At 37.2% G+C, this 19,946-nt stretch overlaps 1 protein-coding gene across 5 annotated transcripts in view; it reads left to right on the top strand.

The window, feature by feature from the left end:
- pou2f2a (POU class 2 homeobox 2a) overlaps positions 1-19,946 on the top strand; it is a 63,573-nt gene that overhangs the window by 12,244 nt on the left and 31,383 nt on the right. Inside the window, exon 1 of one of the 5 annotated variants that reach the window (XM_048151962.1) lies at positions 8,247-10,081. The exons of the other annotated variants lie outside the window; for them this stretch is intronic. Within the exon in view, the coding sequence (XP_048007919.1) occupies positions 9,982-10,081 (100 nt within the window). The 5' untranslated portion in view covers positions 8,247-9,981. Of the gene's footprint in view, positions 1-8,246; positions 10,082-19,946 lie in introns of those variants that run through there. 5 annotated transcript variants of the gene reach the window in all.

Raw genomic sequence — 19,946 nt, 5'->3', positions numbered from 1 at the left:
AATCTCTCTGCCGTTCTCTCTCTCGCTCCCTTATACGGACTGTTTATCCACACATAACAGAGTCCACGGCACTGAAATGGAAGTGATGAGTCAATAGAGGGGTGGACAGATAAATAGATAAACAGAGAATTTATAGAATAATCAACATCTGCCAGTTCACAAGATCCTAGAGAAGGAATGAGAAATAGTCAGCGAGATGGAAAGGAAGGTGATGGGATATCTATATAAAGAAAAAGAACTTGCTTTTTCTCTTTATTTTCTGAGTGATTGGACACAGCTGAGGGTGACCACTGATGAAAAGGCTGAGAGACCTTTCCTGACCAAATGTGAGTGTGTGGCCTGTGTCTCCTCTGAAATAGTGTGTATTCATGGGGAATAGAACTGATCTTGTCCATTTGCTGTGATGTGCTCGCGGAGTGAGAGAACCCCACGTTTCTTTTTTCCCCCTTCATCAGGATTTTCATCTAGTTTGGAATGAGAATGTTTTTGGGGGGTTCAATGTAATTGATTCCTACTTTTTTTTCCTTTTCCACACATAAGCAGTACAATGTGCTATCCTCGATTGCTTGGATTGTCATGTGTCACTCCTCTCTGTTTCCTGGTTTCTTTTTTCATTGTCTTCATATGTAAGCTGATTTCTGTGCCAAATTCAAATGCCCTTGACATACAGTCTCTCTCTGTGGTCTGTTTGAATGTCCTCATAATCAATTATGCTTCAGTCCCCACAATCCTCTGCTCTTCGCTGTGATACTGAATAACAGTCTCATTCTTTGTTACCTTTGAATGTGTTTCTTATTTATGTATGTGGGTCAATAACATGATGGTCCTTTTCATATTTGTTTAAATTAATACATTAAAAGTGCAGTTCATATATCACCAAAATACCTTTTAAAAGGGTCATGCTTTTAAAAAAAGTAAATAATTTTGTTTTTTGGGCTTGAAAAAAAAACATTATTTTTCATATATTGTATATTATTGCACTGATGCACTGAAATGCACTGATTTCTACAAAGCCTCTCTTTCTGAAAAGCTCAGAGTGCTCTGATTGGCCAGCAGACCTAGTACGTTGTGATTGGCCAAACATCTGTGTTGGAAATGTAAAGAATCAGATTGTGAAATCTGAAAGATTTTTTGTCCCTCCATTGACAGTCTGCGCAACTACCACTTTGACGTTTCAAAAAGTTCGTAAAGAGATCGTAAAATTTTCTGATGAGACACGCTCGCTTTATAGATTGAACAGATTGAATTTATAGGCTTTTATTATGATTTGGTGAATGTTTATATGTGATTAAAAGCCTAAATTCAATCTGTTCATCATATAAAGTGATTGTGTCTCTTCAGAAAATTCAAACTAAACCGCTCAATTGATATGGATTAGTTTTACGATCTCTTTATGAACTTTTTGAAGCGTCAAAGTGGTAGTTGCATGGACTGTCAATGGAGGGACAGAAATCTTCATTTGTGTTGCGAAGATGAACGAAAGTCTTAGGAACAACATGAGGGTGAGTAATTAATGACAGAATTTTCATTTTTGGGTGAACTAACCCGTTAATAATGTTGTCGGTTTTACCGTATCAGTTTGAAAATGCCTCAAAATAATTAAATTCTTGAAAAGTAATTTGACATAATTTAAATGTTATTTTATAAATATTTTATAAATGTTATACTAAGAAATATTATTATTATTATTAATAATAATATATTTCTTTAATTATTATGCCTATTTCTTTAATAAAATAATAATTTTATATTTTTCAGAGTTAATAACACAAACATTTGTCCTTCAAATCAATGTCATATATTGTGACCAACATGCAGAAAAATAAAAAATCAGTCTTTTAAAATATCAAGACAGTGTTCAGGTTATAAAATATCAAGCAGTGCAACTCCAAAATCATCATATTTATTAATCATAGTTCATGATAATTGTTCTAAAATACTTTTTACCTTTTACCCTTTTTTAAATGACTTTTTACTCGATAGCTACACGGCACAGCCTTTTTAATTAATAATTAACTTGAAAAATTTCTTGAAACATTTTTCAAAACCATTTAAAACTAACATAAATCCATCCAATTTTTAAGAACTTTGCATTGTTTTTTTTATAGATTTTAAAAAGATTTTCTAGTTTTCTTTCTCATGGCTTATGTCACTTCATGTTTTTGTTCATTTATGTATGTATTTCTATTCTTTTCTGTTTGTTCCGTGGCTGGTTCTCCAGTGTGGCCAGATTCCCATTTGCTTCTGCTGACCAATGAGTTAGCAGCACCTGCTGTGTCCTAGAGAGAGAAAGAGAGCGAGGGAGAGGGAGGAAGAGAGAAAGAGGAAATCGATAGGAGAAGTGATGAGGAAGGGAGGTGTAGATTAACGTCTGGAGGCCTTGGGTCTGGGGGGGGTTCGCGGGGGGCTGCCTTAGGACTTAGCCATGAGGCTGTAGCTCTCCTCGGTAAATCTCTCTGTACACCACAGGAGCTAAAGCACCCCTAAATTATATATCCGCTGAAAAACATAAAAGTGATGCAGTCAAAAGTAAAAAGAAATGAGGAAATCAAATTTAGTGCCTCAGTCCTGATCAATGTACCAACATTTCCTTCAAGCGGCTGTTGCAAAATGCTCTAAAATGATCCGTTCTTGTATTGCAACCACACCAAGAATCGCAGGTTGTCGAAGGAGTATATTGCGGCACGTTCACTTTGCACATGAGCACTGCTGAGGATAATAAATATATCTAATAAATATCATTATTTTTGGACCAATCTCACACAATAAAGGAGGAGCAGTGAGGGATGGCACTGGGGACTAGCTGGGATATTGGCAATATATCAGCATTGATTATTGAGAGTACTGACAGAGACAGAGAAGGAGAAAAGGGGAGAGGGAGTTCATAAAAACTAATAAAAGAGACAACGAGTGAGGAAGGAACAGAGGCTTTAGATGGATCTGCCTTTCTGCTGTAAAATAAAAGCAAAATGTGTGCGTGTGTGTGTCCGTCTGTTCAAGTGTACAAGGCATAAATGTGTATGTTCACTCACACAAACACTAAAATTGCTGCAAGAAATGTGATAATTATGTAATATTTTTGGCAATAGGCGTCACAGAGAATCTTTAAGACGTCAACTCTTTCTGAGCTCTTTGAATGTGTCTGTGCATGACGGAAAGAAAGAGCGAGCGAGGTGATGTAGCAGTGAGATATTATTGATTAGACTTCCATATTGTTGATAAAAGAGAATCTAATCTGACTTGCTCATCTGTCAACGTGGCATCATTGTTTAGCAACAACCATCCCAAACCCACAAGCACACGTATAAAACTGCTTATTCTTTGCTTCTTCATTCATACATGCATTCTCCCAGCCTGCTCTTTTCCTCCATTATATTAATCATACTTTCCACTCTGCTATATGTCTCTGTCTGGATAATGTGTGTTATAGCCTAAGAGAATTTATTATTTCCTGTGCACATAAGCATGGAATATTTCTGCAGTTGTCAAGATGTGACAGTTTAATCATCAATAACAAACACAGCATCATTAATCATGCATGCGTTTTATTCCACGCTCGCGTGTAGTGATTTGAAGATCTCCGTGCTAAAGCTGTCAACGCTCTCTGGAAGACAGGCAATTGCTATTGGCAAACTGTGTTTTAAGGATTCTTGTGATCTCATCTAAATAATTAATTTCTGTTGATGCATTAAGCAAAATGACAGGCAGCCTCTGTTCCTTCCTCACTCGTTTGTCAGTTTTCATAGCACTGGATGGAAATTTCACAAGCTACTATGTTTGGTGTCAGTATTCAATGAATGAAGAGTTTTTCCTCATTGGGGTTTTGATGAACTTACATTTGTTCAGGGATTTGTTATGGGTATGCACATGATGATTGGATAACATGAAGTCATAGGAAGTTGTATGTGTGTTATATACACTTAAAAATAAAGGTTCTAAGGTTTTCACAGCAATGCCATAAGAACAATTTTTGTGCCATTGAAGAACCTTTTAGAGAACAATTGTTTTCTTAGTGTGAAGAACATTAAATATTCTAAAGAACGTTTTTCCACTATAAATAACCTTTTGGGAAAGTTTCCATGGATTTTAAAGGTTCTTCCTGGAACCGGATGCCAAAAAAAGAAAAACGTTATTTTTAGGAGTATGTTAAAGTTGCCATCGAACGTTTTTTTACAAGATGCAATATAAGTCTAAGGTGTCCCCTGAATGTGTCTGTGAAGTTTCAGCTCAAAATACCCCATAGATTTTTTTTAATTAATTTTTTTAACTGCCTATTTTGGGGCATCATTAAATATGAGCCGATTTATGCTGTGCGGCCCCTTTAAATCTCGTGCTCTCCGCCCACGGAGCTCGCGCTTGCCTTAAACAGTGCCTAAACAAAGTTTACACAGCTAATATAACCCTCAAATGGATCTTTACAAAGTATTCGTCATGTATGCGTCGGATTATGTGAGTATTGTATACTGTTATATTGTTTACATTTGATTCTGAATGAATTTGAGGCTGTGCTCCGTGGCTAATGGCTAATGCTACACTGTTTGGAGAGATTTATAAAGAACGAAGTTGTGTTTATGAATTATACAGACTGCAAGTGTTTAAAAATGAAAATAGCGACGGCTCTTGTCTCCGTGAATACAGTAAGAAACAATGGTAACTTTAACCTCATTTAACAGTACATTAGCAACATGCTAACGAAACATTTAGAAAGACAATTTACAAATATCACTAAAAATATCATGTTATCATGGATCATGTCAGTTATTATTGCTCCATCTGCCATATTTCGCTATTGTTCTTGCTTGCTTACCTAGTCTGATGATTCGGCTGTGCACATCCAGACATTAATACTGCCTGCCCTTGTCTAATGCCTTTCATAATGTTGGGAACATCATGGGCTGGCATATGCAAATATTGGGGGCGTACACCCCGATTGTTACGTAACAGTCGGTGTTATGTTGAGATTCGCCAGTTCTTCGGAGGTCTTTTAAACAAATGAGATTTATATAAGAAGGAGGAAACAATGGAGTTTGAGACTCACTGTATGTCATTTCCATGTACTGAACTCTTGTTATTCAACTATGCCAATATAAATTAAATTTTTCATTCTAGGGCACCTTTAAAGGGATAGTTCACCCAAAAAATAAACTTTTACTCACCCTCATATAATTTCAAACCTGTTTTACCTTTGTTTCTGTGGAACACTAAAGATATATTTTTTTAAAATGTATTAGTGATTTTGGAACAACATGAGAGAGTAAAAGATGACATAATTTTCCTCTTTGGGTGAACAGAGAAAATAGTATGGACATTTTGCAAGCATATCACATTCACATTTTGGTCTGCAATGATTAATTTATGTAAATTCACTGTTGTAGGTGAACATATTTAAAGAGTTAGTTCACCCAAAAATGAAAATTCTGTCATTAATTATTCATGTCGTTCCAAACCCATAAGACCTTCGTTCATCTTCGGAACACAAATTAAGATATTTTTGATGAAATCTGAGCAGTATATGACTCCTCCATAGACAGCAATTTAACTGACACTTTCAAGGTCCAGAAAGCTACTAAACACATTGTTAAAAAAGTCAATGTGACTGCAGCGGTTCAATTAATTTTATGAAGCGATGAGAATACTTTTTGTGTACAAAAAACAAAACAAAAATAACGACTTTATTCAACAATATCTTCTGTGTCATTCTCCAGTGCTCCCAGGTTCTACATCAGAACGCCAACTCATTATTGGCTGGCTCCTGCGTCACATGATCAGCTTTGGCCAATACTGAGCCAGCATTCGGATGTAAACACGGATGCCTTCGCTGTGCTTACTGCGGCAGCTGCGTAAGGATAATGACAGGGAAGAGAAGAGACTGTTGAATGAAGTCATTATTTATTTTTATTTTTTTTGCACACAAAAAGTATTCTTGTCGCTTCATAAAATTAAGGTTGCACCACTGCAGTCACGTCAACTGTTTTAACAATGTCTTTAATACCTTTCTGGACCTTGAAAGTGTCTGTTAAATTACTGTCTAAGGACGAGTCATATACCTCTTGGATTTCATCAAAAATACCTTAATTTGTGTTCCAAAGATGACGGAAGGAGTGTGAATAATTAATAACAGAATTTTCATTTTTGGGTGAACTAACCCTTTAAGTGTGTATGTGAATGAAAAACATCTTTCCTTTCCTATTACTCTAGGTAGCCACATAAACAATGGCTGGGTATATTTGGAAGAGGAAAGCACTGCTAGGAAGTGTTAGCTCCCTATCCTTCCAACACCATCTTATTTTCCTCTCCCTCAATTTCGCACTCTCTCTTTCCCTCCAGTCCCTCTCTCCTTCACTTAGATGCGCACAACCACACTATATTCTACAAGAAATAATTGCTTTTGTCTGAAAGGAGTACTGGAGGGAGGGGCCCGAGCACCCCGTTACCTCAGCGCGTCAAGGGGGTATGCGAGGGACAACCGGTCACTCCTTTTCATCTTTTTCACTTGACCTGCGGATGTCATCTGTCAATAGCGAGATGCGAGAGATGGACAGGGACAATGAAACACATCCTTCTATTGAACAAAATAAAGATTGAAAACAGTTTGTTGTAGACGTAGAGACCCCCCAAAAATGAACACAACGTGGTCTTCAACAAGAGAAATGATTTTATCACTTTTATTAGTAACGTAAAACAACACAATGTCTACATCATTATTTGTGACTGCATAAAAGTAGATTCCAAAATGCATAATTTGTGTTTTGGTTTGCATCTCGGTCACTGCCAAGACTTCTGAGCCTGAGTTTTGCTGCCTAGTGGAATCGATTTACTCCTATCGATTGGAGTGTTTAGCGTATAGATTTTTCTATTTAAAAATCTATATTGACAATAATCTTGTGTGTAAGTGCGCCGCAGCATGGTTTGTAATTGACAGGGCGTGATGAATTGGCGGTAGGAGAGAGAAGCAGCGCCGCTCGCTGATTAAGGCCCCCGGGAGGTTTGCTGGCATGCCGAGATTTCCTAGCACAGAGTTTCCCAACCCTGGTCCTGGAGGCCTCCCCATCAGTACACATTTTGGATGTCTCCCTCATCTGACACACAAATTTCAGGACTTTCAGTATTATAATGGTGAGCTGATGAGTATAATCAGGAATGTGTGCTCCAGTGTCTCGAACACCGGCTCTGCTTCTGCTGTTGTTCTGTACATCATATTGGTAAACAATGTTTATTGGCGGAAAACAAATCTGTGGGAATTTAAGGGAAATTAAGGGAATCTCAGGTGTGTCTGAAAACAAATACTGCAATTCTGCGTACAGTATATTCTGAAAATAATCAGAATTTGTTCGATTTCCAGTTATGTCAGTAATAAGCCAATAAGTAATTAGCCATTATTACAGTTTCTAGAAATCTGAACAGAACAGCTTGCATATGGCTTTCATCTTTTTTGGAATATTAACTGAACTTTCATTTAATTGACCCTTCACAAAGACCCCCCCCCCCTAGTTACTGTTGCTTTGTCCAAAAAGCCATGGCGCCGTCACGCCACAGAGAGTGAAAAATACATCGCGGAGCAAAGAGGACACTGAAAACACGTCGACAGACAAGACAGAGCAGGTTACTTATGATATTAAACAAATCCTAGCTTTCAAACTCTGTAATTTTTAAAGAAATACGAACAATAAAAAACGTTTTGTGGCTCTTTAATGTGTAGTGACAGATCACTGTAGCGCCTCGTGAACAGATCATCTCTTCCTACTAGTTAATTCATAGCATCAAATAAACATGGATGAACATCAGAAGGAATGTTGTTTCAAACGTGGAAAGACATCAGTACACACCATTTTTCAAGTTCAAGTCCACCGAGGTTAATCTTCTAACTCTTGACTGCTTTGTTGGACAAAATGGCGGATTCAGCGTTATGATTGGTTAGATCGCTTGTCAATCAAACTCCCAGCGAAGGGTCAATTGGCCTGCATGTTCAAACAAACATCATTATAGGTAATAGGGGTGAATTCAGGTGATTGTGGCAGTTTGTGCCATTCAGATGATTGGGAAAAAGTATGCCTTATTCACATTGAAGAAATAGTACTACCATTATACAACAATTAAAAAAAAAAAAAAAACACCAACATTTTTGCCATTTATTGTGCTCTTGTTTGAATGAATGACAATCATGAATGACAATTAATGAGTTAGATAGTTCACCCAAAACTCAACTACTGATGCAGTTCCAAACCTGTATGATTTTCTTATACTGTGGAGCACAAAAGAAGATAATGAAAAAAAAAGAAAATAAAAATGTCTTTTGTCTATAGAATTAAAGTTAATGGGCTCCAGTGTTGTTTCAACCCTAACTTTCTTCGAAATATCTTCATTTATGTTTTGCAGAACAAAGAAATGCACACGTTTGGAATGACATGAAAGTGATTATGACAAAAATGGGTGAACTCGTTTTGGTCATTGTCCAGAATGACTAAAATACATTATGAATAAGTATTTCCAAAAGAGAGTTCAATACAAGTGTTAGTTTATTCAAAATATTAACCAGCATACGAAACTTGATCTGAAAATGGTGTACATGTAAACGTGGTCACTGATGGGAGTGCCTTTCTTTTTTGTATTAATGTGTTAACACTGTTTATTATTGAGCGTCGCGCTGTTTTGATTTACATTAGGTGAATTAGGATTATTGGAGAGAGATGTTTGTATCTCGTATCAGTCAATGTGTGATTTTACCTTTCACCGAGGCAAGCACAGGGGTACGGAACCGTTAGGGTGAGAGAGAGAGAGAGAGAGAGAGAGAGTGGGGGTGGGGTGGTGGTGATGTGAGAGTTGTAACGGCTCCGCTCGCGCTTCAATGTTGCGGGCAGCGTGGAATCAGAGCGCGCGAGCGTATGGGAGGAGAGCGTGCACGAATAAGCTATTGGGGTTCCCAAATAACGGGAACAGGCAAGACAGACCAAAACACGCAGGCGGATGGACGGAAATATAGGCAAGTGTTCTTAAAAAACCAGCGACATAACGAGATCTTTTCCCCTGATGTTTTCGTGCTTTATTTATTTGTTTGCCTTATTTAGTCATGTATCGATTGATTGCGTTTTAATTACTGGCGTGTGACAAGGTGCGCGGGAGGAGGGGCGAATCCGGCGAACACGTTGAGTTGCCTTATTTTTCTATAGATTTTTAATTTAAACGAGCAAAACAAGCAGACGATTTTAACGTTTAGTGACTTTGTGTAAATGAACGTGTAGCCTGTAGCTGCTAAAACAAGGAAGAGAGCTATAGAAGAGCTAGACCAAATACATTCACCAAAAAATGCACCACATATCCAAGTAATAACAACATCCGCTGTCTTTTATACGCTATACAGTCAGGGTGTGAAATCTTTTTTTCTTTATTAGAACAAATGCAGAAACGTCAGTTTATTTTACAAGCAGATAACCAAAGTTAAAGCGACTGCAACCCAGGGGCGAAGCAGCAGGCCAGCTGAACATACAGTGGTCAGTATCGACAAGGACAGAAACACTACAGTTCACAACGGGAGAGTCGAAATATGCAGTTATAAACGTTCGCAAACATAGTAATTAGCCTATATGCCTTTGAGTGACAGATACATATATTATGTTCGAACAGTTATACCAAATACTGTAGCTTAATACCAAAACTAATAGACATTCGTGAAGTGATATAGTCAAATAACCCACGTTTGTCTTGTTTCAATCCGTCTATCCGCCTGTGTGCGCGCGCTGGGAAAATACAGTCGGGCTGCGCGCGTCTGCGTATCTATGCATGTAGATCAAAAGTAAACTACAAGCGAAAAAGGAAAGTATAAACGCTATATTATGAATAAACAGTTTTATGTCAGAAACGCCAGGATCACAGACGGAACCCAATGATTTAAGTGAGAAAAAGCCTTGCCACAACTGCTGAAATTGCAAAGAAAAACCAAAAGCCAAAAGAACATCTGATAAGAACCAGACAAGAAGACGGATCATGTTTGTTCCTTTGCCGGTGCCGTTTGTCTTGCCGAGAACTGCCTCTGATCTCCACGCCTGGCGCCTCAAGTCCCCGCTGGCTCTCCGCTCTCACTCCGGTAAGGCTTTCTTCCAGAACAACCACATTTTCTTCCCTCCAATACAGAATCCCGTGAAACCTCCCTTGTTCATCCCACTCAGTGGCATAATTCCCGTATTCACCGTGTGAATGAAACATCCTCGTTTTCTGTTTGTGTCGCGCGCTTGCCGCCCTTTCCCAAAATTTCAGTTTAGTCCAAGACGCGATTCAAGTTTGTCTACAGCAGAACTAGCACCGCACTGTCGCGCTTCAAAATGCAGCGCAGGTCGGGTTTGTTTTACTAAGGTGTTTCCTGAATATATTCCTGTCTCGTTGGGCTTAGTTTCGTCTGGGCTCCGCATCCGTCCGTCTCCTTCTCTCGCCTCTGCCTCTGCCTCCGTCTCCCCCGAACTAAACTCGCGGTGAGCTGGGAATATTCATGCCAACTTATCGATCTCCGCAGGATCGATTCCGGGGCCGGCGGATCGAGGGGAGAGAGGAGAGAATCAGAGCAGCTGCAGAGAACAGAGAAATGAGCATTTATGCTATTTAAACATCTCATGTTTGGCTTACAAATATAGTGTGATGCTCAGGTAGACAGTTGCACGTGTGATCGGCTATAAGCGTTTTGAATAGATGATCACATACATCGTGTAGGCTATAATGTGATTTGCATCTCGTCTTTTGCAATTAGAAACGGGCGAAGGGCAATCGGACGACTTCGTCCGTTATTGTTTTCTTTGCGGGAACTTGCCGGTTGTTCGGTGGCCACATAAAGATGAAAACAGACAAGGAAGCGAGGATGGAGAAGGAGGGCGGGGGTGGAGTAGGAGGAGATGGGTGTAGTCTGAATTGAGGAGGCATAACTGCATAAGCAAGCTGCTGTTTACTAGGCATGTGACAGTCTGAGAATGCAATGAAAATGATCATTTTATACAGAAATTATTTTCTGTATATTTTATGCAGTAAGTAGGCTATTATCTGTTATTTCTTATATGGGTTGTAAATTGGGAAATGTACATGTCATTTGGTGTGAAATGTTATGCTCCATCTATAAGTCTATTGTAAACTGCTAATTATTTTATAGTTATTCATGCAGTTCTAATGAGCTCATATAAGCTAAAAGATTACATGGAATGTTTGGAATAATAATATTACTTTTAAAAATATTTTTTTTAAATACAGGACTATTTGAAAAGAAGGCAAATGGTTATTAAAAAGTTACAGGATGTAAGATGCAATTTCTTAAATTTATTTGAATTTCAATCTAAACCCCCAAAAAAACTAATTTAAAAGTTATGCATCTGCCCCTATGCAAATATGATCTTTCCCCTTATCAAGCTGATGTTTAAAAGGTCTTCAAATGTTTCTTTCATCCATTTGGTCCATTCAGAGTGGAAAGTGTTGTGCCTTATTTTTATTCAGTCTTTTTTTTGCAACCTCGTTTTACCTATATGTGGGATTGCATTATTCTCTAGCTATATGATTTTACCATTTCATAATTTGTGTAAGACAGAGTCTTACAGGTTTTCATAGGCTTTGGGACTGAAGAATGATACAGGATGGTTAAGGGGAAGGATAATGAGCCTCTTCCCCTTAGAGATTAACAGGGCCAAGGGAGAGGAGGAGGAGTTTCATGCCCCTTTCACTGAAAAATAGCGAGTGTCAAAAGAAGATAAAAAAAAAGAGGGCAGAAAAAGAAAAAGCTGTGGACCACTAAGGGAAAGTAGGTGCAGATGACAGTGAAAAATGGGAACGAGTATGGAAAACCGAGTTTGAGAGGGAGAGGTGATCTTGAGCTCTAGACTCAGCTTATGGTGTCTCATTAGTTATGAATGATAAGCAAGGCTATAAACTTTGTTGTTTAGATATGCATACTTGACACTTATTTCACATAGAAGTGATTGGCATATGGATGGAAAAATATTTAATTAAAACTTTACAAATTCTAGTTTGCCTAAATATTTTTGATTAATCATTAGACAAACCTTTATGTAATTTGTCCTTCACAGTCAGCAAAATCTGAGAGCAGCAGTCCTCATTTCATCATTCCATGCTGTCAAATACCATTACGACCAGCAGAAATATGCATTTCTCATCAAAGCCTCTTAATCACCATTAGAGAGAGAGCAGAACCTATTTAACTATTATTCAGTTACTAATATATGCAGCTATTACACCCTGTTCCCATTAGATAGCGGATATAGACATGGACAGAGCCAGAGAGAGAGATAATCAAGACCTATTCTTGTAAGTGGTCTCGGGAATTATTGCCATTAACAGCTCCATTAAAGTTTTATGTGTGTTACAGTAACAGGCAGGTCCTGAAGGACGAGAGAATATTGACATGCAGAGAGAGAGAGAGAAAGAGTGAACAATTAAGCAACGTTCTGCTGTCTATAGTACTGACATGACAAAAAAATATGTTTTCAGCTTATCGACAAGAGAGAAATAACTACTATAGATTTACTCAACTAATTTAAAATTACTGTAAAGATAGTTGTCTCATTGTCATAATAATTTGGTGCAAATAAAATGCAATGACATGTGACAGTTGGCAGAAATGGAATCTATACTTTTTGTAGCTATTATTTATTTTTTGGTAGCTAAATGTTGTGTTTGTGTGAGCGAATGTGAAAGAAAGTGTGTTTATAGATCAGGGCGAGTCCTGGTGTTAAGATGATTGCCAATGACAAAATGTCAGCTTGGGTTTGTTTGTAACATAATGGGGAATCAATAGATATAAGGAAGATGTCAATACAGAATGTTCTACTGCATTACACTCCCTCTCTCTCTCGCACACACACTCTTCCACCATCTCTTGCTCTGATTGATATGCCATGTCGTCATGATGTTCATTTAGTGACAGTACTCCCACAGGTCTTTTAGTTACTCTCAGTTTCGGCAGAGGAGAAATGTGTTTGCATCTGTGTGGGTTGACCTTCTGTAGAGTATTAACACTGACGGCACCCTTTCCCTCATTAGCACTGCTGCTTTTCACTCTGTAAGAAATTCCCTGGAGTTCTTTCCTCCCAGTAACTATTACAAGCACACACACATAAGTTTGTGCGATTATAACTTCATACTGTAGAGTGTATACAAACAGAAAGACATCTTGAATTTCGTCTATAAACTGCTGATCAACATTTTACACTAAACTCTCCATCATGTATTTAAAGCTTTAAGTGACTCATAAGTGCCTGCAAGACTGAACTGTACTGATATTCCTCAAACATTCTGACTCTAAATATTAAACTTCAAATAATTCAGCCAAAATCACTAAATGTCCTTTTGTGCACTACACTCTCTGAAAAAAACGTACAAAAGCTGTCACTGGGACAGAACGCTTACAAAAGATTCTATTATGTACCATTTAGGAACTAATAGGTACACTTTAACTAGTAATATGTACCTTTGAGGTGCTAATATGCAGCCTTTAGGGGTAAATAAGGTACAAAGGTATATTTTTAAAAATTGGTTCCACCTCAGTGACAGCTTTTGTACCTTTTTTTTTTTTTTTTGAGAGCGTATTATGAACTTAGAAATTAAGATGAGGGTATTTACGTGCACAGTCTTATACCGATTATACTTAATAAGAAGCAGTGATGGGTGTAATGCATTACTAAGTAATTAATTACTGTAATTTAATTACTTTTTCCTTGAAAAGTAAAGTAAGGGATTACTTTTATTTTTCTGTCATTTAAAGAGTTAGTTCACCCAAATGAAAATTCTGTCATCAGTTACTCACCCTCATGTCGTTCTACACCCATAAGACCTTCATTCATCTTCAGAACACAAATTAAGATATTTTTGATAAAATCCGTTGGCTCAGTGGGCATGCATTGCCAGCAAGATAATTAACACTTCAGATGCCCAGAAAGCTACTAAAAATATATTTAAAACAGTTAATGTGACTACAGTGGTTAAACCTTAATATTATAAAGAATACTTCTTGTGCGGCAAAAAAACAAAATAACGACTTTTCAACAATATCTAGTGATGGCCAATTTCAAAACACCGCTTCATGAAGCTTTACGAATATTTTTTTTCGAATCAGTGGTTTGGAGCGGCAAAATCATGTGATTTCAGTAAATGAGGCTTCGTTACATCATAAGTATTTCAAAATGTCAGTAGTTCACGAAGGGCTGGACGATTATGGCCTAAAATCAAAACCTCGATTAATTGAACATTTTACCTCGATTACGATTAATGAACTATTATTTTGTTTCTGTTTTTTTTTTTTGCCCTTATAGTTCACTGACAAGGTTTGTACTGTAAATATGATTGACTATTAAAGGTGGGATATTTTTTCCTATTGAAAGAGCGATCTGACATCATGGCTCACTATCAGCAGTTATTTTATCTATGGTTCGTAACATTTCTTCTTACAGATTTCTGCTCGTTGTAAATCAGATAAAGATAAATTACCACAGAACCAGTATGAGTGATTGCGTGTGTGAATTAGTCATACCGTCTCTCCATTAATTGTGAAGCTGTGGATTGTGATTGTGATAGTTCCTTCAAAAGTAGAAAAATATATGCTATAATAAGTTTTGAGTTTCTAAGCTACTTTAGTGATAAATCACAGGACAGCGCTGATAACTAGTTTCTGCATTCCTCTCTGTGCGCGCGATCTATGTGTTTTGCGCAGCTACTGTTTGTATGAGTGTTCGTTCCACAATGCAGCTACACGAGCACGGTAGCTCGATATAATAATAATCTAATCGCTTGAATGTCCAAACCATAAAACAAATACAACTGACAAAGTTTAGTGAAGACTCAAGGCTCACCGCTTGCACGCCATCACTATGTGTTGAACCGGCGTTCACCTCCGTGTTTTGCTTTTATGCCACTGACTGGACGGGGCAAAGTGATGTGGCTACACACGCGGTACTAGTATGTTTTTAAGGGGGAAATATTAGCAGGATTAAAAAAACGAAATAACCAACATGGGAAAATTACGTCGGTTAGAAGTTCTAAATTTCGGTTTCGATTACTTTTCGATTAATCGTCCAGCCCTAAGTTCACGTGACTTTTGCAGTTTGATACGCGATCCGAACCACTGATTCGAAACAAAAGATTCGTAAAGCTTTGAAGCAGAAAGCTTTTTGAAATTGGCCATCACTAGATTTTGTTGAAACATCTTTATTTTTTTATTGTTTTTGGCGCACAAAAAGTATTCTCGTCGCTTTATAATATTAAGGTTGAACCACTGTAGTCACATGATCTGTTTTAAATACGTCTTTAGTACCTTTCTTGCATCCGAAAGTGTTAATTATCTTGCTGGCAATGCAGACCTCACTGAGCCATCGGATTTTATCAAAAATTTTCTAATTTGTGTTCTGAACTAAGGTCTTACGGGTTTGGAACGACATGAGGGTGAGTAATAAATGACTTAATTTTCATTTTTGAGTGAACTAACCCTTTAATTACAGTTAATCCTGATGTAATTGCATTAAATACTGTATAAACTAGAACAATTCTATATAAAACCAGAATGGATTTAACATCAAAATGTAATGTCTATTGATAAAATGTATGTTTTAATGTGAACTTCTCTGTTTAAATACTTTGGTCAGTTCAAGAATAATTTATGCAGTTTTATATTATGTATTTTAAAGAATTAAAAGAGCAGTTTCATGTCTGTCATTGTGTTGTTCAACTGGTCGAAGTTGATATTAGAAAGTAATTGGTAATAAGTAATGCAATACTTTTTAGAGAGAGTAATTAATACAGTAATCTAATTACTGTTCAAGATGTAATTAGTAGCTAGTAATTAATTACTTTTTTAGAGTAACTTAGCCAACACTGATAAGAAGCCGTAATCATGTAGCCTAAACATTGTGTTCTTTTGTCACTATACATAAACAATTTATGTCATCAAGACTGAAGATAAAACGAATTTTAAATTCATGTAAACTTTGTTTTCTTGTGTTATCAAGTTATAATGAACTGTTTCATGATTACATTTTGTTGTGCATGAAAACATACTCATTGGTCTGACAACATTCAAAATGTAACTGAACCTGAAGATGTTGTAATTTTGCATTCTGGACTGTGATTGGTCTTTTTTTAAGTTGAACAACTTTTAACTTTATCACCATGTATTTAGTATATGCTGCATCACGTATGGGACACTGCAAAAGATGTGAAACTCGAGAGCAACAGTTTACATAGAAAAACAGTGGACTGCAGAAACATGTACTGTGGGAATGGCCTCTTACACCATTGTTCCCGTACTCTTTTCCAGGAAGCACACCAACAGTACACATTTTGGATGTTCCCCTTATTTGACCCATCCATATCTAGTCTTGGAGTCTCTACTAATGAGTTTAATCTGGTCAGAGTTGGAAAATGTGTACTGTTGGCTTGCCTTCAGAAAAAGAGTTGAGAAACACTGCCTTACACTGCACAGTGATTGTGTTGATTCTTGTGTGTGGTCGACTAAAAACAAGCCGCTGTGGTGCAGCATTACGTTTAGACTGTTCCAACCAAACCTAATATTTTAACATTATTATTTAGCTTTTCATTATTAATCTCTCTTTCTGCCTCCTCCTCTCTCTTTCTCATACAAAAACACATTCTAGAGGTGTTGGTGGCTACATGATGGCGCAAAAGTAGGAGAAGTGTTCAGACAGGCCCTTAATCAACACATCTGTGAGAGACAGCACCTGGTCAATACACCCCCTACCAGTACAGCAGCACTCACACAGATTCTCCACTGCTGTGTTAATTTAGTGTGATTATCTGGCTGCACATGTGTATTTGTGTGTGTATGTGCACATGTGTTGGAGAGGGTGAGAGAGAGACATTGTTATATTTGCCTCAGACACAGAAATGTTTTGTGTGCATACATGGACAGAAGGATCGAGACTGAAAGATGAGCATAAATACACATGAATGAATTGATATTTGACATGGCAGGTACATAGTGGCTTTACTGACAAACTGATGTACTGAGAAGTATTCAGATTGCCGTGTGAGATAATCAGATGGATGGATTGACAGAGCAATATACTACATTTTAAATCCGGCTCCTCCCTTTGATGCTATTAGGTGAAAAATTGGCTTAAACCAGTGTAATTTGTCCCTTCAGCAGCTGCTGTGTGTGTGTGTGTGTGTGTGTGTGTGTAATAGAGAATGTAATAAAAGCTTGCTCTTTGATTATGTCCTTCACTCCTCATGAACAAGCTCAAGACCTAAATCTGTTCTCTTCCTCCATTTCATTTAAGATTTATAGCGATCAAGGTCTCCTGTTCACATAGAGGGCTTAGTAAATGTCTTTCAGGGCTTTTTTCTTTTCTTTTCTTTCTTTTGTTTATTACCCTTTTCATGGTCATACTCATATGGTTGTCTGATGTCATGTTTTGATTATTAATAATGCCAATTATTAGTATTATTAATAAGCTATTATTCATATTATTAATAAATTCATATTATTTTATGATAATTCTAAAATTCAAACATAATTGTAATCTAAATTATATGATAGATAGAGTTTGATTTAGATTACATTTGTGGCCCACTGTTACAGTGTAAGTATTTATAATAATATATGCATGTATTGTGATGAAATAACAGTAAATAAACTGTGAAATTGATTTTACTTTCATTGATTTAACATGATTTTAAAAAATCACTTGCTAACCTTTTAAAGTTATGTCCAATTTTACAACTTTGTTATTATGAAAACGTAAAGCCCTGGGTATACTTCTTTTTTTTTTGCAACGCACAGCCTTGCAAAGCATACTTCATTTGACTTGTTCGCATACACAGGCGTTCAACGCATGCACAGTTTCGAGCAATATCTCGCCATGAGTTACAACCAATGTAAACATCTTTGTATTCTAAATAAACCAGTGACAGGATGACTTTTCCTTCTTTGTACTGTTCCTTCCTCCTTTCATGCCCTTTAGTTTTGTTAAACTAACAGTTTTTTTCTTCTTTCTAGTACATAATTTACTGTTAAAGGGATAGTTCACACAAAAATAAAAAAATTCTGTCATCATTTACTCACCGTCATGTCATCCCAAACCTGTATCCATTTCTTTGTTCTGTGGAACACAAAAGAAGATATTTTGAAGAATGTTGGTTGGTAACCAAATCATTTTGCTGCCCATTGACTTCCATTGAATGGCCAAAAAAAAAAAAAAACTAAACACTGAGACAGTGTTCTCAAAACATCTACTTTTAATGTCCCACAAAAGAAAGTCATACAGTTTAGGAACAACATGAGGGTGTTTTCACTTTGGGGTGAACTATCCTTTAATCCTCACAAAACAGCACAAGCTGCAGTAAAATTAGGTAACAAATACCGTTTTACCACAAAAAGGGCACTTGCAACCACACAGTATTTTTAACTGACAACACAAGCCGAAACCACCAGCCACCTACCCGTACAAATCTTGTAATTGGCCACATGCTGCCTTGAGTGACAAGTATGATCATCAATCAAATTAAGATGGAGAGAGGGGAGGGATGGAGCCCGACTCCCCAGACAGGCTCCTGTTAACAGGGTTTCCTTCAATCCGGGTTTATCGATCAATACGTGGCTTGCCAATTTGTACTCTGCACCTGAGTACATAAAATGTCTATTGCATCAGATTACTTTAAGATTATATCCGTTATGCATTATGTTCTCATCGCTTCTTTAAGAGCAAATTGTTTCCCAAAACAGCACCAAGATACATGTTTTGACTTAAATTTGACAGCCTTACTCGTACATGCTTTGGTGGGATAATTGTATTTTCCGAAACTGCACTGTGAGTTTATTACCATCAATGCATACGAGCTTGATTGGTGTCCAGCATCTGATGATGCAGATGGACATTAAACCAGGAATGCTTTAGGGATCACGGCTGAATGACCGCATTTTCTGTGGAACGTATCTGAGGAGACGTACAATGAGGGAGCTTAGGCAACATAGCAGAAATGATTAAGGTCGTAAAAATATATTGAACTGCAGATTGTATGAGGAACTATTTTATGGTTCTCCGAAATTCTAAATTCCGATGTTGATCGCGACATTCATTTGTCTGATATTTCCTAATGTTCACCATCATCAATGTAAACTAAAACTATTGCTACTTTAATTTCTCTCATATCACATCGCATATTCACAATCTCTCATTACATACAAACGCAGCTGGTGTCGTCCTGCGTCTCAGTTATCGACTGTGGTGAAAATAACCTCAGATGACTTAAAGTGATAGTTCACCCAAAAAAGAAAGTTTACTTGCCCTCATGCCATTCCAAACCTCTGTGGAACATAAAAGAAGATATTTTGAGAAATGTCTGTGGGTTTTTTTTGTCTATAAAATGGAAATCAATAGTAACCTGTAAACTGTTTGATTACCAACCTTTTTCAAAACATCTTCTTTTGTGTTACGCAAAAAAAGTTATACAGGTTTGGGATGACATTAACTTATCCTTTAAATGTTAATATTAATGTTTTAGAGAAAGCGTCAAGATACTGTGCAGGTAATATTGTAAAATCATTTCAACTCAATTTAAAATTCCATATCTACATATTTATTTATTTTTTTTATTGCTGATTGTCTCCCTGTGTCGTGGCCCTTATTTTGCGATAATAACCGTATGTCTGTTCATTATCCTTTTAGTTATACATCCATTTCAGACAATAATGTGATTTCTAAATTGTGTTCCTCACGAATGCAGTCTGCCCTGTTTGTCTGTTCTCTCTTTATTGTTTGCGGTGTGGGATGTTTAATGGGGTTTTCTTTATAAAGGCTTATCTTCTACCCTCTGTCCTTCTCTCCGTATCTCTTGCTCTCTCTCCTCCAGTCTTGGTGTGGCATGATGGAGGGATTTTTAAGGAGATTTTTTTCCGTGTTCATTGGACGTTGATGAGCTCCTCTGTCTGTCGCTGCTGGCCTGTCATAGCC

This window comes from Megalobrama amblycephala, linkage group LG13 (assembly GCF_018812025.1).
Source record: "Megalobrama amblycephala isolate DHTTF-2021 linkage group LG13, ASM1881202v1, whole genome shotgun sequence".
Lineage (NCBI taxonomy): Eukaryota > Metazoa > Chordata > Actinopteri > Cypriniformes > Xenocyprididae > Megalobrama > Megalobrama amblycephala.
The sequence above is the reverse complement of the archived record's forward strand: the minus strand, read 5'-3'. Positions and strand labels throughout refer to the sequence as shown.